Genomic DNA, 23,653 nt, shown 5'->3' on the forward strand with positions numbered 1-23,653 from the left:
AGTGGCTTTCACTTGGTGCTTTCAAGATGCCCTCTTTGTCTTTTAGCAGTTTTACTAGGTTGTGTCTCGGTGTGGGTATCTGAGTTTTTCCTATTTAGTGTTCACTGGGCCTCTTGGATGAATGATTTTTTTCACTAATTTGGGGAATTTGGGGCTATTATTTCCTCCAGTATTCTTTCTTCCCTATCCTTTCTCATAACTCCCCTTCTGGGAATCACATTATGTTCATGTTGCTATGGCTGATGTTATCCCACAGATCGCTGAGCCTCTGTTAGAATTCCTTAGTTTTTTCTTTCTTTTCTTCACACTGAATAATATCAACTGACCTATCTTCAAATTTCCAGCTATTTCTTTCTGCTTAATCAAATCTGATGTTAAGCCCCCATCATGAAATATTCATTTTACATTTTAGAATGCCAGAATTTCTATAAGGTTAATTTCCTTAAAAATACCTTTATTCAGATAATCCACATACCATGTAATTCACCAATTTAAAGTGTAAAATTCAATGGTTTTTAGTGTATTCACAGATACATACAACTATCAACACAATCAATTTTATAACATTTTCATCACCTCAACAAGTCCCAGACTCTTAAACTACCACCACCCTATATCTCTTATTCTCTCCCTAACTTAGCCCTAAGCAACCACTAATCTACTTTCTGTTCCTAAAATGTCAGTGTTCTAAATATTTCTGATGAATGGACTCATGTAATATGTGAATGTGTGGTCCTTTATGACTGGCTTCTTTCATTTAGCATGACATAGTCAAGGTCCAGGTATCGCTTGCTATCTGTTTCATCTACTCTATATTTTTTCCTTAAAAATTTTATTATTTTATTTTCTCTTCTCTTGTCTAAATTGTTACATGCTCTTCTTTTATTCTTTTAGTGGCTACCCTAGAAATTACAACATAACTCTTTAGTGTATCAAAATATAATATATATTAGTACTTTCACCTTTTCCTCAACAATTAAAGAAACTCAAGGCATTGGAATTTCATTTACTTCTCCCAGATATAATTTTATTGTCATTAATTTGAAATTTATACACACAAATGAATATATATCCATTCAAAAACATTATTTTAGATGGTGGGCATTCATTTAAATTTACGCCCATGTTTGGCACTTTTACTCCTATATTTATTCCTTTAACCATTTCTACATTTCTTTCTGGGATAATTTTCCCTCTAGGTGAAAAATGCTCTTTAGTATATGCCTTCAATGCAAATCTGCCAATGAGGGAGTCTCTCTTCTTTTCACCTTACTAAAAGTTACTTTTAGTGGATATTAGATTCTATGTTGTTAGTTATTTTCCTTCAGCATTTTGTAGCTCTCTTTATTTGTGGTTCAAACTGTTTTGACTAGTTCACTGTTTGTCAATTTGTTGCTTCTTGAAGATAAGTGCTCTTGTTTTCCTTAACAGGTGTGTGTATATATGTCTTAGCAGGTGTATATATTTATTTGTCTTTACTTTCAACAGTTTTATTATAATGTGCCCAAGTGTACTTTTTATATCTTGCTTGGGATTTGACGGATTTCTTGTCTCTATGACCTGATGTGTTTTCTATCACTTTTAGAATGTTCTTTACCATTGTCTTTTCTGCCCTCTACTCTCCCTTACCTCCTTCTGGGCCACTTAAGTGTGTATTATATTTTAACTCCATAACTCCCACGTCTGTTACCTTGTTATATTTTCTAACCCTCTGTATCTCAGTGAAATTTACTTTTTTACCTATATTTTAATGGTCTCTTTATTTCCTCAACTAAGCCTAAACTAAGGTTACCCACTGTTATGCACAAAGATATGTTTCTCCAAAATCTGTGTGTTGAAGACCTAATCCACCATACCCAGAATGTGACTGTACTTGGAATATCTATTTAAAGAGGTTATTCAGTTTAAATGAGGTCACTGGGGTGGGCCCTCATCAAATATGACTGGTGTCTTTCTAAGAAGAAGGGACTGGTACACAGACATACATGGGGTGAATATTATGTGACACAGAGAGAAGACAGCCGTCTTTAAGACAAGGAGAGAGGCCTCAGGAGAATCCAGCCCTCTAAAACAGCACCGTGATCTTAGACTTCCTACCCTACATAACAACTGTGAGGAAATAAACTTCTATTGTTTAAGCCACTCAGTCCATGGGATATTGTATGACAGCCCTAGCAACCTAATGTACCAATTCACTGACTGTTTAATTTTGGTAAGCGCCATTTTTAGTTCTAGAAATTTCGATTTTTCCCCATAAAACTCCCCAAGAATTCTTTGCTAAAATTCTTAATGTTCTCTTCCATTTCTCCAAATTTATTAAGTGTAGTTATTTTAAAACCTATCTGATTACTCATCTGGCTGAATCCTCTGTGTATCTGGATCAATTATGTGTTGATCTTGGTTTTTCAGTCCCTTCATTTTCTCTCGTATCCTTGGTTAATATTTATTGATTGCTAGATATTGCAGAAAAAATGTGATGCCCAGGATACTACTATCTTCCTTCAGAGGATTTGTATTTGCTTTTGGCAAATGGGCAGAAAAACTAGCAGTCAGAGTTTACCTGAATCCATATTCAAGAACTGAAATTAATTCAGAGTTGGTCTACCTACAGCTCTTCTTTATTCAGAGTCTGCAGCCCTTCAGATTCACAGTCCAAATAATGGGGAGCAGACTCCAGATGACACTGACGTGGGGGCCCAGGCCTCCGTCTTTTGATCCCTAAAGACTTCAAAAGTGCTCCAAAGCTTTTCATTGTTTCCGCTGCCTCTTCCAGAATTAGCTTATGTCCCTAAAGAAAAAGAACCCAAATGCGGTTCTCATCGTCTCACTGTGCTTCAGTCTATTTGTATTTTCACCTACTTAATCTTTCTTTTCAATTAAACTCAAATATATATATGATAAATATATGATATATATATACACACATACGTATGTGTGTATATGTATTTTGAATGCATATTTATGTATATGTGTGTATGTATATAACTATATCAAACACACATGTGTATACATATGAGTGTATAATATACATATTCCTTTTAAAAAACTGAATGCTAACATAGCACACACATAGCATAGACATAGAATACCTCGTTTTATTGTGCTTTACTTTATTGCATTTTTCAGATATTGCATTTTTTACAAACTAAAGGTTTGTGTCACTTTGTGTTGAGCAAGTCTATCAGTGCCATTTTTTTAACACATTTTTTAAATTAAGATATGCATATTTGTTTATTGAACACTTAATAAGATTACACTATAGTGTAAACCTAACTTTCCTATGCACTGAGAAACTAAGAACTTGTGACTCATTTCACTGCAGTACTAACTTCACTGTTGTAGTCTGGGACTGAACCCACAATATCTCTGAGGTATGCTTGTATTTACATTATTGTTAAGCAATTAATACAAGTAATGTGGGGCCTGGAACGATGTTTTTCACACAGAGAATATTCAAGTTTGTTTCTTCCAGGTACCTGGAGTATTCATACTACGAGAAACTTGGAAACACTAGCACACCAGATCATCATATTTGATTCAAAAATTTTAAATAATGCAAAGGGAGCCATAATTTGCTTTCAATTCCTCTTATTCCTAGAAAGTAGCCCTTTGGGGTCCTAAAACCAGATGATGGAGGTTTTCTAGTGCGATCTAGTTTCAGTGGCTTCTAAAGTCTAATGACTGTCCACCTAGAAAAGTACTTGCACTTGACAAAAGCAGACTGTCAAAAGCACTCCTCAAGAAATACTTCTTGAAAGAGAAAGTAAGGACCTCTGAAAAACTGTTCAACCATAAAAGCAACAAGCATACTGCTTTGACCCAAAAGCAACTTTTTTAGGGCTGTGAAAACTAACTAAAGCTTGAAAGAATCTGAACAGCATTTATTCAACAAAACTGTGGATCTTCAGCTTTGCGGTGTTTTAACTTGTTCTGTTCATATCCCCCTTTCTTTGCAGTAGCTGTAAAACCTGCAGTTTCACTACCACAGTAACTGTGAAAATAATCCAGCAATCGCTGGAGGATGCAGAGCATTCAAAGCATTTGAAGAAATTCTTACCCTGTCATTAGCTGATCACTGAGCTAAATAAACGAGGGGGAGATTTCAGTGACTACACACAGTTTAGATTACCAAGATTACAGAATCAGGCCAGGAACGTCATCAAACAAAGAGCAACAACAACAGTCCACAGGGGTGGAGATCTGACTTGCGGAGTCGTCAGCATTATATTAAAAATGTCTAGCTTTCAATAAAAAGTTATGAAGCATGCCAGGAAATAGTAACGTAAAGCCCATCCACATGAAAAAAATGTAGTGAACAGAAACTGTACTGGAGAAGCCCAGACACTGGTTACACTAGACATGGACTTTAAACCAATCAGAATCTGCCTTGCAATGCAAAGGACACTGGTTCAATTCCGGGTCCACGAAGACCCCACATGCCTCAGAGCAACTCCATCTATGCGCCACAACTACTGAGCCCACATCCAACTACTGAAGCCAATGTGCCTAGAGCCTGAGCTCTGCAACAAGAGAAGCCACTGCAATGAGAAGTCCACTCACCACACAGTAGAGCAACGAGCAGTCCTTGCTTACCACAACGAGAGAAAGCCTGCATGCAGCAATGAAGACCTACCACAGCCAAAAAATAATATTTAAAAAAAAAATTGTAAGAAAGAACCAACAAAAATTTTGGAGTCAGAAAGTATTAAGTGAAATGGAAATGAAAAATTTAGTAGAGGGGCTTAAGAGTAGATAATTCAGTAAGAGAAATAGAAAAAAAAAGGAAGAAAAATAAATGCAGTCTCTGAAATGCAATGAGACACCATCAAGCATAACAACATACAAATAATAGGAGTCTTAGTAGCAGAGGAGAAAGGGAAAGGGGCAAAAATGTGTGTGAAGAAATACTGACCAAAAATTTCCTAGTTTAATGCAAAAATTAACTGACACATTAAAGAAGACTAAAAAATATCAATTAGGATAAACTCAAACTTAATCTGCAACATCAGCCCTTCTCTGGGTCTCCAGCCTCCTGGCCAACCCAGTATATTTTGGATTTGCCAGCCTCTGTAAATTACATGAGCCAGTTCCTCAAAATACACAAACATGCACACACATACACATACACACATACAAACTGTATTGATTCTGTTTCTCTGGAAACCGTAATATAAAATTAGCACAAAGAAGGAGGCACACCACAGAAGCACACAGGAACAATAGTCTGTGTACTACTGAAATTAATTTGGTATTAACATGAATGAGACTGTTCTAAAATCCAACACAGTTTCACCATAAAAGCACTCTGCCCATTAGGAACATAAAGAAACTTCCTGAATGTGATAAAATGAGTCTATGAAAAACCCACAGCTAACATCATGCTCAATGGTGAAAGACTAAACAATATCCACCTAAGAGCAAGAAAAAGATAGGATGACTGTTTTTACTACTTCTATTAAAAACTGTACTAGAAGTTCCAGTCAGAGCAACTAAGCAAGAAAAACAGATAAAAGGCAACTAAATTCAGATGAAAGAAGTATGACTACTTCTACTTGCAGATAATTGATTCTATACACAGAAAATCCAAAAGAATTGGGAGGGGAAATCTACTAAAGCTAGTAGATTCGGAAAAGTTGCACAGTTGAACATTAATACACAAAACAGCTAGTTCTAAACACTAGCATGAACAATCCAAAAATGAGAACTATTCCATAAATGTAGCATTCAAAAGAATAAAATATCTAGAGTAAATTTAATCAAGGAAGTGAAATACTTGTACACAGAAACTACAAAACATTGCTGAGAGAAATTAGAAACAACCTAAATAAACAAAAAAACATCCTGTGTCTACATACTTCAAGAGTAAATATTAAGATTACAATATTTGCAAAGTGATCTATAAATTCAATGCAATTGCTATCAAATTTCCAATGGCCTTTTTTGAAAAAAAGAAATGGAAATGACTATTATCAAATTCATATGGAATGCCAAGGGTATCTGAATAGCCAAAACAATATTGAAAAAAAACATGGAAAACTCAGATGTCCTAACTTCAAAACTAACTAAAATGGAACAATATAACCAGAACAGTGTTATTCTGACCTAAGGATGACAAACAGACCAAAGAAATAGAATTGAGAGTTCAGAAATAAACCCAAACAGCTTTGTTTGGCCAACTGAATCTTAACAAGGATGCCAATACCAGTCTATAAAGAATATAGTCTCCCCAACAGGAGGTGCTGGGAGAAGCTGGTGACTACATGCAAAAGAGTAGAGTTGGACCCCTGCTTTATTCCATACACAAAATGTAACTCAAAATGGATCAATGACATAAATGGTAAGAGCTAAAGGGATGGAGGAGAAGGGGACAACAGAAGATGAGATGGCTGGATGGCATCACTGACTCGATGGACATGAGTCTGAGTAAACTCTGGGAGTTGGTGATGGACAGGGAGGCCTGGTTCATGGGGTCACAGAGTCAGACACTACTGAGTGACTGAACTGAACTGAACTGAAAGCTCTAAAACTATTAGAAGAAAACAAAGGTGTAAATCTTCATGACTTCAAATTAGGTAACAGATTCTTAGATTTGATGCCACAAGCACAGGAACAAAAGAAAAAATGGGTAAATGGGACTTTATCAAAATTTAAAACTTTTGTGCGTCAAATAACATTATCAAGAAAGTAAAGAAATTCTACAAAATGGGAGAAAATATTTGCAAATCATACATCAGATACAAGTTCTATATTCAGAATATACAAAACAAAAATTCTTACAACTCAAAAATAAAAAGACAAATAGATCAACTGAAAAACAGGACAAGGACTTGAAAGGCCTTCTCTAAAGAAGATATACAAATGGACAATAAGCACATGAAAAGATGTTCAACATCGTTAGTCATTAAGGAAATGCAAGTTAAAACCACAATGAGATTCCACTTCACAATAGTTAACAATTAAAAATGGAAAGTAAGAAGTGCTGGCAAGGATATGGAAAAACTGGAACCCTTCTATATCGCTGGTAGGCATGTGAAAAGTACATAATGCACAGCCACTGTGGACAACAGTTTGAGGGTTCCTCAACAAGTTAAAACATAGAATTACCATCAGTGAATCAGTGAAAGTTGCTCAGTCATGTCCGACTCCTTGCGATCCTGTGGACTGCAGCCTGCCAGGCTCCTCTGTCCATGGAATTCAATTACCATATGACACAGCAATTTCCCTCCTAGGTATACACCCAAAGTTGGAAAAGTCTGGGTATAAATGGAAGGAAGAATGGTAGCTGAGGATAAAGAAAGAAAGAAATGGTTGTGCAAGGAGGAAAATACATATTACACTGCTGCTGCTGCTGCTGTCGCTTCAGTCGTGCCCGACTCTGTGCGACCCCACAGACGGCAGCCCACCAGGCTCCGCCGTCCCTGGGATTCTCCAGGCAAGAATACTGGAGTAGGTTGCCATTTCCTTCTCCAATGGATGAAAGTGAAAAGTGAAAGTGAAGTCGCTCAGTTATGTCCGACTCTTCGCGCCCCCATGGACTGCAGCCTACCAGGCTCCTCTGTCCATGGGATTTTCCAGGCAAGAGTACTGGAGTGGGTTGCCATTGCCTTCTCCCAGTATTACACCGGTCTCTTCTAAAAGAGTCCCAGAGCAAGCGATGATACTGTCTGTTAGTTCAAAAATACCAGATGTCTGAAATCGCAATGAACTGCTGCTTTCAGAAACTGACAAAGTTGGATGGAAGCCTAAAAACTTAAGTGGCATGGCTCTGGGAGATACTTTAGTCTTACAGTATAATGATGAGCTGGACTAATTATTCAAGCCTGTGAGGGTCTCTACTAATGTGTCACTATTGACTCTAACATTTCAGGTTATATCTACCCGTCACCCTGCACTGTGATGTGACACTAACCTTGTTGGTAAGATTCAACTATACCACGTCTTGTGGTAATACTAATGTTGATAAGCACATCATGAGAAACGCTGGACTGGATGAAGCAGAAGTTCACTGGAAGAATCAAGATTGCCGGGAGAAATATCAATAACCTCAGATATGCAAACGATACCACAGTTATGGCAGAAAGCAAAGAAGAACTAAAGAGCCTCTTGATGAAAGTGCAAGAGAAGAATAAAAAAGCTGGCTTAAAACAATATTCAGAAAACTAAGATCATGGCATCTGGTCCCATCACTTCATGGCAATTACATGGGGAAACAATGGAAACAGTGACAGACTTTCTTATCACTGCAGATGGTGACTGCAGCCATGAAATAAAAAGATGCTTGCTCCTTGGAAGAAAAGCCATGACCAACCTACATAGCATATAAAAAAGCAGAGATGTTACTTTACCAACAAAGGCCCGTCTAGTCAAGGCTATGGTTTTTCCAGTGGTCATGTATGGATATGAGAGTTGGGACTATAAAGAAAGCTTAGTGCTAAAGAATTGATGCTTTTGAACTGTGGTGCTGGAGAAGACTTTTGAAAGTCCCTTGGACTGCAAGAAGATCCAACCAGTCCATCCTAAAGGAAATCAGTCCTGAATATTCATTGGAAGGACTGATGCTGAAGCTCAAACTCCAATACTTTGGCCACCTGATGCAAAGAACTGACTCATTTGAAAAGATCCTGATGGTGGGAAAGACTGAAGGTGGGAAAAGGGGATGACAGAGGATGAGATGGTTGGATGGCATCACCGACTCAATGGACATGCGTTTGAGTAAACTCTGGGAGTTGGTGATGGACAGGGAGGCCTGGCGTGCTGCAGTCCATAGGGTTGCAAAGAGTCGGACACGACTGAGCATCTGAAATGAACTGATTAGCAAATATACTGGGAAGCTGGGTTAAAGCCTCCTCAGGATGTATAATACTGATGGAAAAATAACTGCCCTGAGGAAGAACAGGATTAGCAAACCATCAGCTAACTCCTATGCTAAAGAGTTTTGTACAAGTTTATTTTAAGGTACAAACGTAATCTTATCTGAATGGGCTGCCATTCCCTTCTTTGGGGATCTCATGACCCAGGGATCAAACGCAGGTCTCCTGCATTGTGGGCAGATTCTTTACCATCTGAGCCACCAGGGAAGCCCAAAAAATGAAGAAGGGACTAATAATTAGTATAGAAGTTTGAGAATATAAGTAAGACTTTTTAGAGTATATCAGTTTTTTTAGTCTACCCCTACCCCCAAACTGACCCCTCCAAAAGTTAGGCATATTCACAATGTTACCACTTGGCTCATAGAAATGCAGTAGAAGTGATACTACATGGATTTTAAAGCTAAGGTACACCAGGCAACACATTTTCCACCTGGCTCTCTCAGTCTCTTGGAACGCTCAAGCACTGACCCCCAGCCACCTTGCTTGAGGAAGCCTAAACTAGCTCATGTGAAAAGACCATGTGAAGATGCTCAAATGGAGAGGAAGGGGAGCCCATTGTCCAACTTCCTGACAGTGGATATCATAAATGCTCACTGTACGTCACTAAGTTTTAGGGTAATTTATTACACACCCATCAATAACTGAACAGGGCTCAAGTAATTTACAACCTAGAGGGAGAGACAAATAAAGATACAAACAACTAACAAAAAGCAGGATGTGATCATCACTATGCAGAATGTAAACAGAAGGCCTTGAGAGAGGACCATAAAAAATTAAGTTTAGCTAAGCATGGCTTAGCTGGTAAAGAATCCGCCTGCAATGCAGGAGACCTGGGATCGATCCTTGGGTTGGGAAGATCCCCTGGAGAAGGGAAAGGCTACCCATCCCAGTATTTTGGCCTGGAGAATTCCATGGACTGTACAGTCCATGGGGTCACAAAGAGTTGGACACAACTAAATCACTTTCACTTTCTTTCAAGGGATAGAACAGAGCGGGAAAAATGAGAAAGGCTTCACAGAAGTGATCTTCAAGCTATGGCCTAAAAGACACACAGAACTTTGCAGGAAAACAACAGCAGTAAGAAGGAAGGTGCAGGAGAACTTGGTAACAAAGTGGCATATCATATGGAATTCTTCAGAGACAGAAATTGAACTTCTGGTTTACACAATGTCTAATATTGAAACAGTATCAAACTATCTGAAGGATACTGTAGGAAATGTTACTCTGAAATGAAACAAGGTGGAGTTCCAGAGATTGACCTTAATCATGAGAAATTATTAGATTTCTTGCTGTTTAATCTTTATGCAAAGGGCTAACTCTGACCCCTAAGAAATGAAAGCCACTTATCAGTGCTTCCTTTGATGTACTGGCCAAGGCAAAACCCAGTACCTCGCTTGCTCACTGTCCCAGACCCAGTATCAGCTTAATGACAGCAATTCTCCACACTCAGCATTCTTTGGAGTTGTAGGGGTGATTTTCAGGGAGGCACTGATCTTGAACCTAAATGAAAAGAGCCAGCGCCTAATAACAGCCATAAAAAGCTGAGAAAATTAATAAGCTGCTTTAATCACTGAAATTTACCCTGACTTTTCTGATAAGGGCCTAAAGATTATATCTACAGGCAACAGGCCGACAAGCCAGGAAATAATCACTACTTACCAAACCAAATCAAAGCACTGAGCCCTTCAAGCTGCTCGACAAGTAGAAGCACGCAGTCCCTCTGAGCTGCCTGCTGGTGGTCTTTTTAGCAAACTCACCTTCGACCTGGGATCCCTCTCTCTAAACCAGTGCCTGCGTGCTCAGTCACTTCGGTTGTATCCAACTCTTTGTGACTCTCTGCACTGTAGCCCACCAGGCTCCTCTGTCCATGGGATTCTCCAGGCAAGAACACTGGAGTGGGCTGTATGCCCTCCTCCATGGGAATCTTCTCCATCCAGAGATCGAATCCACTTCAAACCTGCATATCCTGTGTCTCCTGCACTGCAGAATTCTTTACTTGCTGAACCACTGGAGAAGCCCCACTAAATCAGACTTCCTCTTAAAACGATCAGGAAGGCAGTCCTTAAAAACCCTGATACTTTAAAACTGCTGTTCTCCTCACCTCATAAAACTTTTTTAAGGAGCCCACCAGGCATAGCTTCAGGCTATCCACAATCTCCTGATGAGGCATCTGGAACACCACTCGTGAATACCATTTTGTGAGGGTGCTGGGGCAGAGGTGGGGAGAGAAGAAAGAGAAAAGATGAACACACATTTACAGAGGAAGGACTACATCTGAATGTCAGCACACACAGGCTTCTCCATGTATCAGTCACACAAGTATCCAGCAAATGCATTTATGTTACATGTAAAATCACACGCTAATGCAGAGAAAAGAAACATGTAAACCAGCTACAGAATAAAGGATATTTGCTACCAAACTGCTTTTAATTGGAAAAAAAAACACCTAGATATCTACCTACAGAGGACTAGTTAAATAAATAGTGCTGTAGCATATAATAAATTCCATGCAGCAACTAAAAAGAAACAATGGACATTTATTTATATTGATATGGGAAAATGTCCAAAATACATAGTTTAAATACACAAAAAATGAGGAACAGTATATATAGTAATATGCCACTTGTGTGTGTCCACCAGCTACCTAGAAGTGTTAATATATACATAAAAGAGAACCTAAAAGTATATATATGCCAAATCTTTGGTGGTGGTTCATGAAAGATAAGCCATGAGGAATTTTCACTTTCTCAATTTCCAGAGATTTTGCATGAGCAAGCTTCATTTTTATAATCAGAAAAAACAAACAAAACCCCTCATTTCTGGGGGAAAAAAAATCCACTACCACCAAGACACAGGCTCCATTCTGAAAGGGATTACACTGCAGCCAGGGAAGAAACGTACACGTGTGACAAGGGATTGCACAAATTAATATTATAGGAAGAGAGAGGAGGAAGGATTTTAGAATACTTTTACTACAATATTGAATACTCAAAAGATTTTATGGCTTTACAGTAAGACTAGGTGTTAAAATGAGGTAACCAAACACGACAGAGCCAGGAGTGGCACTCACAGATTGATGCTTGCGACGAAGCCAACGACAGAGCGCATGCCTCTGCTGGGGTCGTGGTAAACATCCATCCCAATCACCATCAACTGTTTCTGGGTCAGAAAGCAAAAACAAACCGCAACATCCAAGTAATCCGTCAGCCCACCTTGAATTGCTGTCTGAACCCCAAAGCAACATATGAAAGTTAAGTTCTGGGGAGAGGGGGAGAAAGGGTACAACCAAACTGACGTTTTTAAACACTGTGAACAAAGTCAGAGATTGTCAAGATCTGGGATTGACAGACTTTCTATAAAGAGCTAATCAGTAAAGACCTTAGGCTTTGTGAGCCACACCGTCTCTGGGGAACTATGTAATTCTGCCACTGCAACACACAAGAAGCCACAGGTTGTAGTACATAAAGGAGTAAGGCTATGTTCCAATAAAACTGCATTTAAGGACAGTGAAATCTGAATTTCATATCATCTTCCTGTGTCTGGAGATATTAAGTCTTATGTTTATTTTTCTCACCATTCAAAAATGTGAAAACCAGTCTAAGCTTTTGGCCTATACGAAAACAAGGAATGAACCACTCTGATTACTAGGCAATGAGAATATGGAAAACTCTCGGAGGAAAATTAGGAAAACAGCCAGGCAGGACTGTTTGGGGAGATGAACTGAATAAAGAAATATCTCAGCAGCACTCACCAGAGGAATATCCACTCCCCAGAGCTCACCACCCAATTTACAGTTAATCTGAAGTAAAATTTTCTGGGCCACACTTCGAAGCCTGGTGGGCTGACCAATGGTTCGGACATTGATGACCTGTAATAGAGGGACCAAAAGGTATGGGCAAAGAGGACACTAGCAACCTTTCGGACAATGTAAACTACTCTAAAGCAAATACTACATTTGCTCAAGAAACTCCAGCTGGCAGGTAATTTACTTTGCACTAACAGTTCTAACACTAACTGGGTCTCTAGTCAGGCATGCGTGTACAAACATGTGCACACAAAATGCAAATGAAAACCAAAAAAACCAGCCAATAAAAACTTTCAAAAATATCTCATGCAGAGAAAAAAAAATTAATCTCCATAGGAAGTCAGCTTTCCCTTTCAAAGGGACGCCTGTACTCTCAGCACCCAGTCATGTGAAACAACCTGGTGGCTTGGCTCTGAACAAGCCCAAGGGCTCATGTGGGAACACGAGGGCAGTCTTTACAAAGAGTGCCTGCTATTCGCCAGGCTACTCTAACAGGGGAAGTTTCACCAGCTGGGTCTACACGCGCTGGCTTCTAACAGTGACGTCAGTCAACGTCAGTCTTTTTGAACACATTTACCCCTCTTTTCCAAGCCTCGGGGCAGCCTAGAGTTTCCATCTGTGCCTCCCGCCCAGCCCTCACTCACCTGTGAGGGCACAGGAGTCTGCACACAGCACAGCTTTTTAATGGCCCCATAGAGATCGTCCCGTGTTCCCATGATGATGCAAACAACCATCTGTATCTTCCCCTTGAGGAGATAAAGTATATATAAGTCAGGCTTTGGAACTCTGAGGGGACCCTGACAGGGTTCTAGTCAGGGCAGTTCAAGAGTCTGGAAAGCCAGAGGACCTTTAGTGTATAGTGGGGGCTGAAACAAAGATGTGGACATTCCAACACAGACAAAGGTCTGTGAATGGACCTTTGGGTTCACATTTGTTGGGTTCCAGGCTTCTTTGCTTAGCTATATAACATGCTATGTCAAATTATCTACAGCTGATCCTGATTACCTGACTTACTCATTAGGAGACTTAAGATGCCTGCAAAAGACCAGACTTAAAAATATGAAAGGGTTTCTTATTAGTTGATGTTTCTAATTCCCGACAATTTTTTTTTTTTTGCCACTCTCTTTAGTAAACTAAGTGCCTTATGACATTAATGCCACAGAACTTTAACTAGGAAATAGGGAACATAATACCAGAAGAAAGGATTCGGAGTCAAATGCAGAGGAAATGAAGTCACTGCCAAATCCATAAGAAGATCTTCCTAACTCTCTGATTAGGAGAGAGAAAAATACTGCCAGCAGATTATCTTATATCAGTATCTTCTACCTCTCACTACTTAAGAGATCTGATACTAAAACAAAGGATCTGACATCCCTGGCAGTCCAATGGTTAAGACTCCACGCTTCCACTGCAGGGGGCTTGGGTTTGATCCCTGGCTGGGGAACTAAGGTACCACATGCCGTGCAGTGTGGTTTAAAAAATTGAAAAAAATTAAAGTAAGAGAGGAAAAAAAGAGGCTCTTTCAAAATCTGAATAAAGGAAGGCGGCACAGAAGTAAAATAAATTTGCCAACCTTTTATGCCAGAATCAGAAATCAACAGTATACTATTCCAAACCAGATTAGTTTTAAATTAAGATCTTTCAGAGGAAACACATTCCAGCAAATCATATCAAAGAACTTCCAAAGTCACAGAGAACAAGGGCTGTACACTGTGAGCCTGTGGGCTGGATCTAAGAAACGGATGTGGTTTTTTAGTCTCTATAATGAGTCACAAGTCTTTTTTACATTAACATTTAAACATAGGTAGATACACACATGTGCAAATCTAGATTTTTGGCTTCTATTGAAAAACAAATTAAAAGTAAATTTGACAATGCTGGGCTGTTATCTGCAGTCATGGGGTTTACTCCCTTTATTCACTAGAGTCCCCTCCTAGCTCACTTCACTCCGGTAGACATCTGATTTATGACCCTGAAACAAAGAGAAAAATGAAACAGAATGCCCTAAAGATGACAGATAGTAAGACTAATATGACCAAGTAAGACCAAGTTACATTAGGAATGTAACTCATATCCATGTCAATATCCATGAAGATTGTTGGCAGTGTACTCTCATAAAAGGAACATGCCAAGTCATGAGATGGGAGAGCTGAGGTGCTAAGTTGGACTTTTCTTCTGAAAGCAAGGCAGAATTTATCAGGTCCAGGGGAGGCCACTGCAGAGTAAGCAGCATAGAAAGTCAGCAAGAAAATACAAAGAAAGGGAAAACAGGAGTGTGCTGCTACAGACGATACACCCAGAGCGGTGGATCAAGAGAAAGTCATGATGCAAACATAGCCTAATTCTAGTATTGATCTCACGTGAACTGACTCTTCAAGGACCAGTTATCACCAAAATTCTTTGCCTGCTTTTGCTCCCTCCTTAATCTCCTTCCTTTGCTTTATGCACAGATAAGAACTGAAGGCCTGAACTACAAGCTGTGAATACCACGGCCTGCTCAGCTCTAGTGGTGCCGCTCGGCCATCAGGAACAAGCCCCTGCCAAGTTCATCACCGGGGCAATTTGGATCTTAAGCCAGACCAGACTGTGACATCTCAGCACTGAGTCGTGCAAGACAGCACCTGGCCCAGGAAACTGCTTTCTGTGCACGACATGTGCTATAAAGATAACACACCCAAGTCCAGTCAGCTATTCTCTCGGTCGATGACACGAGAACAGAACACGAGAGAGAGAGCGCAACACAGGACGGAAGGGACGAAGACGACCGTTAACTCCGAGCTCCACGTGCGTGCGAGTGAGACGCAGGCTCCCGGACACCATCGACAGCAGGCCGGCGACCACGGCGAGATAAAATCGAGTACTCAAGTATTTCAAAATGGGCGTCCGGAAACTTTACTCAAGTGAAGTTATACCTCAACCCCCAGCATGGACTGAATGGTTCTGACATAGGTCTCTATGCGGTCATCCTTCAGTTCCACCCAGGCTGGTGGGCTCATACGCATGCCCATGGGGCTAGCTATCTTCTCCAACATGTTCACCAGGTCTCGGGCTTGATCCATTGCTCTCTTCGGGTAAAACAGTGCCCAGAAATGCATGGGGACCTAGGAACAACCACAAGCTATTTTTTAGTACTTCCCATGACATCTCTGACACTCCAACATCATTTCAGGAGATGTTACTCCAAAGAACAAACTGCTTTTCACTCTTTCTGCTTCAGTCCTGTCTTATCTAATGCCAATTACTAATGTAGATGTCTGTGATAAGTACATTGTGGCAGGCTCACAATGGAATACTATGCAGCAATGAGAATGGAAGCTCTATAACTATACTTAATGATATGGAGAAATTCATCAAGCAAGGTTGAAGAAAGGAAGGCAGATGTGAAAGAATATATAAAGTATGGTTCCATGTGTATGTTACGTACAAACACAGCTTTAAAAAATTCAATGCTGTTAGAGGTCAGAAAAGTGGGCATTTTGGGACTATGTAAGGGTGACAAGTAGTAGTAATTAGGATCATGGAGGGTAGCTTCAGGGGCACTGGTAAAGTTCTGCTTCTTAACCCTCAGTATTGATTACTCAATTTGTGAAAATTAATCAAAACTATATATATCATTGGGAGGACTGATGCTGAAGCTGAAACTCCAATACTTTGGCCACCTCATGCGAAGAGTTGACTCATTGGAAAAGACCCTGATGCTGGGAGGGATTGGGGGCAGAAGGAGAAGGGGATGACAGAGGATGAGATGACTGGATGGCATCACCGACTTGATGGGCATGAGTTTGGGTAAACTCCGGGAGTTGGTGATGGACAGGGAGGCCTGGCGTGCTGCGATTCATGGGGTCGAAAAGAGTCGGACAAGACTGAGCGACTGAACTGAACTGATATACAGAAGTGTACCTTTTATTTAAATATATTGCCAAAAGACATTTTTGAAACAAAGTATGTATACTTTATGCATGGCCATAGCAACCAGGTTAGCAAAAAAGATTTTAAAATAATTATATACCATTTTTTTCTTTAGTTGCCTTGGTGGGAAACTGTTTTAATTTTACTTCTTTCATGGAAACTGTAGGGGAAAAGAGGAAGGAAAGAGAAAGGAAGAAGGAAGAACGAAGAACAGTTGGCAATAGGCTGGCACTGTATGAATTACCATAGCAATTTATTTCTTTGTCCTGAATCTATGGTCAAGCAAAGGGCTTACCTCTAACAACTCATCAATTTGCTCTTGTTTGAAGGACCTTAGTTTAGTAAGTAATTCCATGGGAATTCAGTTGGTACTTCCTCTCAAAAAGAGGACACTAAATAATTTCTGCTTCCTCACATTTCTAGGAATACTGGCCCTCTCTTTACCACCTCACAAATCACTTACAGTCAAGATGGAAAGGTCTCTGGTTACTTCCTTAACCCAGTTTAGTTCTGGAGATGTGATAAATGACGTATTTCTTAAGTTAATTCTTTCCATTGGCAGAACACGTCCTTCAATCTAAACAGAAAATAAAGTGCCTATGACATGAACCATCTGCAAACATTAGTTAGAAAAATGTCCAGAGGCCTGGTCTACTCTACTATATACACCTGTTCCTGTCATAACTTCTGAAAACGGTAGAAAAATGCAACTGTTAGCAGTTAAAAATCCATGTCAATAAAACTCTGAATACACACAGTTTTAATAGGCACTGCCTTTTAATTACTGAAGCTCCCAACATGGTCCCCAAGAAAGGGATCAGAAAACATTGTGAACATTGTGTTTTTAGAACCACAGAATGAAGGTAAAATGCCTATAAACTCAAGGTGAACAGGAAAATAATATTTAGAAAAATTTAAGTAGAAAATTAAAGAGAAAATGCCATAATAAGACTGAGCATAAACTACTATTAAACTTCATACAAAAGAAAAACAGGAAAAAAAATTCATATAATGAAAGACCAAATTAAAGTGAAGAATAATAAATAAATCAGATCTAAATACCCAAAAGTAACAAGGTAACTAAATTGATGATATATCTATACGATGGATATTTTGTGACCATTACAATCACTTTCTAAGTGCACTTTTTTTCCTGTTTTTGCAAAAAATAAACAGCAACATATACATTATAAAAACTGAATTGAAGAATGAGTGAAGAAGATCCCCTGGAAAAAGAAATGGCAACCCACTCCAGTATTCTTGCTGGGAAATACCATGGACAGAGGAGACTGGAGAGCTACAGTCCACGGGTTCATGAAAGAGTCGGACACAACTTAGTAACCAAACAGCAAAGGAGTCAGACTCATCTTTGCTTATGAAAGGAAAAAACTGCTGAAACTGTCTGGAGGGCAAAATAACAAAAAATACTAGAAACATAAATATGTATGTCCACTGACCTAGCAATTTCCCTTCCATAAATCTGTGAAAATGAACATCATGTGCTAAGATATAATTATAAGGATGTTCACAGATTCATTTTCATAGGAAAATGTTAAATTCAATTTGAATGTAAAAGAATAAGAAATTATTAGTAAAATGAATTATCTGTTATCCATTAAAATATTCAGAAAAATATTAAATGAAAAGACATTACAAATAAACTGAATAAAAAAAGAGGAAACCACTTAAATACATACCACATGTGAGTATGTGCATGCACATACACACAGACCAAAAACACTAAAGGTTATATACCAAAATGTTAACAGTGGTTACAGGTATTCTGATATAGCATGACTATGGATAAACATTTTTCTTCTTTGGTTTAAGTTCTCTACATCTTCAAATAATATTTAACAACATGAACACATGTTCAAGATACAATAATAAATGAAAAAGAAGACACAAAACCATATATAGTATAAGCACAATTTTGTAAGAAAAGATTCACACTCACAGGAAAAAAAGTTTATGGAAATAAAATATAATGAAAAGAATACTGTCTTTTTAATGTGCCTAAAATAAACCACTAAGATATTATCTTTGGGCGATGAAACTATTGATATTTTTATTTCCTTCTTTACATTTTCTATATCCACATTTTCCTTATTGACGTTCCACTACTTTTGTTAAAAAAAAAAAAACAAAAAGAAAAACAATTTCGGGACTTCCTCTGTGGTCCAATGGTTAAGAATCTGCCTGGCAATGCAAGGGACGGTGGTTTGATCCCTGGTCTGGGAAGATCCCACATGCTTGGGGGTACCTAAACCTGGGCACCCCAAACAGCGAGCCCATGTGCTCCAAGTACTAAAGCCTGCATGCTCTAGAGCCCATGCCCTGCAACAAGAGAAGCCACTGTGAGGAGAAGCCTGCGCACCACAACAAAGAGTGGTCCCCGCTCGCTGCAACCAGAGAAAGCCTGCGCGCAGCCACAAAGATCCACCACAGCCAAAAAATAAAATAAATATTAAAAAAAAATTTTTTTAACAAGGAGTCAATTCAGAGTGAAAGAGAACAAAAGATAGAATTAATTATTAGTATTTTAGGTATAACCTAGAGAGAAAAGTAAGAAAGCAATAAAAGCTAGTATTTACTGAACATGTGCTATGTGTCAAATATTATGCTAACGATTTTACCATGTAATTCTGTTAACTCAATATCATCTTTACTTAATAGATAAAGAAACTATGAGATTCTAAGCAATTTGTTTCAAGTAACCAACAAGGCAAGAGGCAGAACTGAGGTTCAAAGTCAAGGACTTCCCCACCTCATGCCGCCCCTGCATTATGTCTCCTGCTGCATAAAATACAATGGAGTGGACTCAGACAAACTGCAGGCAGAAAGGGCCACGTGAAAATTAAAATGCACAAGTCTGAGACTTTATGCCGATGGAAACAACAACAGTAGTGTATTCAAAGAAACACAAGTTAATCATTGGGAAAGAAAAACTTGCAATGGGGGGAGAAAAAGACTTTAAGAATAATTTGGGCTGGAAAACTAAAAATGAGGTAAATTTTGAGGATCAATATTCTTTTTGCTTGACTGGAAATTAACAACTCAGATCTCAGGAAATACAGAGGAAAATCTGTAAGAGCTAATAGCAAATTAAGTCAAGGAAATTCAAATATTGTGACTAGGACCAAAGAAAAAGTATAATAATAAAGCAAAAACTGTAAAAGACAAGATAGGAAGTTATCACCTAGTCTCAGAAAGCTCTAAATTCTTTGTTAATGCTATTTCCTACCATCATATCTTCCAGTTTACCTTATGTACATCCTTCTGCAGATAGAGTCCCCAACGTGTCAGTTCACTGTTAGCTGTCTCATTCTTCCAAATTCTCTGTAGCAAGCATTCCAAAGCACTACGGTGCTGTCTGGGGCTCAGGTTGATCTGCTGGGTCAAATCCTGAACAGAATCAAAATGGAGATACTAAGCTATTACTTTTCCAGTATGAGATTAAAGAAACCCCAATGTAGAAAACATTTCCATAGAAACACCTTTTTCCCACTGAAATCTGTAGAAATTTTAAAGTGTCTCCAAGGACTTTATTATAATAGCTCATGAAAGTGAATGAAGTATAAGGTTAAAATTTTAGCCATAAAAGTAAGAATTTTTTTAACTTGAAGTATAGTTGATTTACAATGTTGTGTTAATTTCTGCTGTAGAGCAAAGTGATTCAGTTACACATATACATACACATACATACTTAAAGTAAGTATTTAAAACTGTCACTGTTTCTTTCTCATGACATCCAAATCTTATTCTCTTTCTCAAAGCCATGCAAGGGGACTTGACTATACCTATTTAACATTGGGGCAGGAAAACACCCTATGCCAGGCACGCAGGCAAACATAAAATACATCTAGTCTTATACTTCATGTCATATGATACTAGTCACTTAATGTCACTATAAAACACTTGTTTGGTCCAGGGTGTGACCCATAATAGGTGTTTTCTAAATATTTATTGTTGAATGAACATCTAATGGGATGAAGATTCAGAATCGTGTAAGTGAGTTCTTTCTTTAGCTTCTGGAACTGATGAACTGCATGGCAGTCATTAGGGCGGTGAGTCTATGGGACTACACAGATAGCTCTGTGACCATAAAGTCAGTAACTGGAGCTATAAGGAAGAGCCCTGACCTACATACTGAGAGCAGAAGGGTCAGAAGGTAAACGTGAAAGAGCTCTTAAAGGAGCTCACTGTGGCTCTTTACGATGCTACTAAAACAATTCATGGCCTCTGAGACGGGCCCAGGGGTCCAAAACTGGGGCAGACAAGGACTGAGACAGAGGCGGCAGGGCAGCACGTGGGTGGAAAGACCCAAGCAGACAGTGTGGGAGTGGAGCCCTCAGGGTCTGGACCCATGCTGCTGCGCACACCTCTGACTCCCAGCTACTTCCAGAACACTGTGCCCTACGTGAGACCTCCAGGACACCCAAGCACCGCAGCATGAACTTCTATCCTCTAATTTCTTCCTCCAACTTGCTGACTTTTTGCTACATTATCTCCTCCATCCCTTCAAATAAGCTGAAGGCTTACAGAATACCTTAGAAAAATTCAGTGCTCTCAAAGAACGTCATTTGTGGTCACATGAGCAGCCTACAGTCATGCATCAGATTAGAACTATTTGTATCCTTTTACCTTATAATCCAGTCATTCTACTATTACAACAACATTCCAAAGAAAGCTCTGACAGGCGCTTTCACAGTGTGTGGGAAGAGACACAGATCACGCTTATGGAGAGGAAAAATGAACCTGCCCAGGTGGCGATGCAAATCGGGCCCAATGCAACCCATATCTCTATCAAAATGGTCTTCGGTTCAAAGCAGGCCCTTCTCACCTTCATGGCTCTGAAGTCCTTCTTCATCTTCTCAGGGATTCCAGTCATGAAGGAAAGCTCAGGGAGCAGCAGGATTTCGCTTTTTAGCAACTTGGAGGAGAGAACAGAGGGAAAGCAAGGCAGTCAAAGAACATCCTGTTCCTCTGACTGGTATAAGACTTTGGCAGGCCCAAACTGGTCCCACAGGGGTATAACAGGCACTCTTAGGAACACAAGACCCCAGAGAAGAGGGCAGGAAACACAACCAGTGTTTTATCCTTTTCTCGCTTGGGTTACAACTGGCTGTTGCACTAGGTAAAGAAAAAAATATTCAAATTGTCAAAAGTAGAGGGAAAACTAGAAAAACTAAAACTACCTTTTCACTTGGGCCTCCAAGTAAGTAGGTGTACATCACACAATATATCCTATCAAGCTGGTGCCTCTGTCTCATCTTAACCTGTTTTGATCTTCAGTCTGCACTCTGAAGACAGAGGAATTAGGTGTCAAGGTACTTTTCCCTGGTCCCTAACCCTGTTAAAATGTCTCCAGCTTCCCTAATGGACCCGGTGTTTCAATCTTCTTTAGCAGTCAATTCTCCTCATTCCTTAACCTAACTCATTCTTTGGATGTTTAGTTCCTCACTGAGGGGACTGAAAGAGTACCTCTGGCTACAGGAGACAGACAAAGAAGGCACGGCTCCCCTAACCACACTGCGACCACGCCTCATGGCCCCCAGTGGCTGACGGGTAGAGAAGCTGGCAGGCAGCACCAGCTGACACGCACCAGCAGCAGCACTCACCATCCCTTGGTTGTTCTGTCTCTCACTGGGCCTGTGGATCAGCAGCGGCTGGTCCTCTTCCTTGACTGTGATCCCATAGTTCTTGCTAGAGCAGAACAGAGGCAGGAAAAAACGGTCAGCAACGCCACTCTTACTGCAACACAGTCTGAGCATTAACCAGGACTGAGGCATACAATTTGTATTATACCCTTGTCAAAGATCCATCCGAAACTCTGACCAGACTACATTCATAACTGGAAAAAGCAGGCTCAAGTTAATGTTGCAATTAAATAGAGAGGAAACAGGATAACAGCCCAGGAAAGAAATTCTTTAAAAACTGAATCAGGCCAACAAACAAAAAAATCAAAATAAAAAACTGCATCAGGCCAAAGGGCTTAGGTAACTAGAAAGGCAAAATGACAGTCAAATGATTAATGACTTGAATTTAATCTCTCCAACCAGACTTCAAACCAAAACAGAAAAGGAAACATAATTTTAAAGCCCTGAGATTAATTTATGAAATAACTTACAAAAAGTACTAAAGGAAATAAAACTGTAAGGGTAGCAAATTCAGGTCAAATCCCACAAACAAACTCGTCAGTCTTGGGTGCATTACCAATCCAATTACTTTTGACATGTCCTGCTACATGCCACTCTTACTGGAGAACGATAGACTACACCCCAACCCGCAGACCCAAGCCCAGTCTCCTTCCTCTACCTGTAGTATTCCAAGAATGTAATCTCCTTCCCATCAGACATGGTGAAGCTGTCTTTCGGAGTCTTGTTCCAGTCCACATCATCGATACGATAGGTGCGATTGTTGTACCGGGTTATAACAATGCTGCCCACCAGAAGCTTAGTGCACTCATCCTGGAAGCTTTCTTTGTTGTGCAAGTACATGGTGTGCCTTGGGAAAGAGACAAAAGACCTCTAGATCATACGGGGTATACACAGAGCAACATGAAAGGGACATGGGATGCCTGTGAGCACTTGAGGGTTCCAACTGCCAACACCTAGCACCAGAAGGCTCCAGCTGTCTCTTTTAGGAGACAGAACTCTCATCTCTTTTAAACAATGCCCCCCAAAAAGAGTAAAAAGATAAAAACTAAAAAATTGATAAAATCCACTACAGTCCTAAAATAAGGTACCCTAATCATCAAAATGATCTGTATCATCATTATTAGAAGGCAGTCTACACAGAAACAACAGAACATTCTTAAAACTATATTTTCCCTCACTAGCTGAAGGAAGAAATTACAACTGTTGGAGGACCACACTTGCAAGGCAAAGAGGTGAAAAAAGGTCATCGAAGATGATCAGTGGAGGCTGACGACAGACAGGGACCAGACACCAATTTCCTTGTGGGTGAGAGCATGGACTCTTCTGTGGGCCAGTGTCACCAGAGTATACTCCTTAGGAACACTGGTCCCGTGAGAAGTCTTGAGGGGGTGAAAAAGGTTCTACAATCA

The 23,653-nt window shown here is 39.6% G+C and overlaps 1 protein-coding gene across 3 annotated transcripts in view; it reads right to left on the bottom strand.

The window, feature by feature from the left end:
* The window catches only part of PIWIL2 (piwi like RNA-mediated gene silencing 2), a 72,107-nt gene that overhangs the window by 17,745 nt on the left and 30,709 nt on the right, over positions 1–23,653 (bottom strand). For all 3 annotated transcript variants that reach the window (XM_043870646.1, XM_043870648.1, XM_043870645.1), the window contains 10 exons: positions 22,903–23,091; positions 22,206–22,290; positions 21,428–21,517; positions 19,849–19,989; positions 17,048–17,161; positions 15,588–15,776; positions 13,320–13,421; positions 12,622–12,738; positions 11,941–12,029; positions 10,972–11,077 (listed from right to left, as the gene is read on the bottom strand). In XM_043870646.1, coding sequence (XP_043726581.1) covers positions 10,972–11,077; positions 11,941–12,029; positions 12,622–12,738; positions 13,320–13,421; positions 15,588–15,776; positions 17,048–17,161; positions 19,849–19,989; positions 21,428–21,517; positions 22,206–22,290; positions 22,903–23,091 — 1,222 coding nt within the window. The remainder of the gene's footprint in view (positions 1–10,971; positions 11,078–11,940; positions 12,030–12,621; positions 12,739–13,319; positions 13,422–15,587; positions 15,777–17,047; positions 17,162–19,848; positions 19,990–21,427; positions 21,518–22,205; positions 22,291–22,902; positions 23,092–23,653) is intronic.

Source organism: Cervus elaphus, chromosome 16 (genome assembly GCF_910594005.1).
Source record: "Cervus elaphus chromosome 16, mCerEla1.1, whole genome shotgun sequence".
In the NCBI taxonomy this organism is placed as follows: domain Eukaryota; kingdom Metazoa; phylum Chordata; class Mammalia; order Artiodactyla; family Cervidae; genus Cervus; species Cervus elaphus.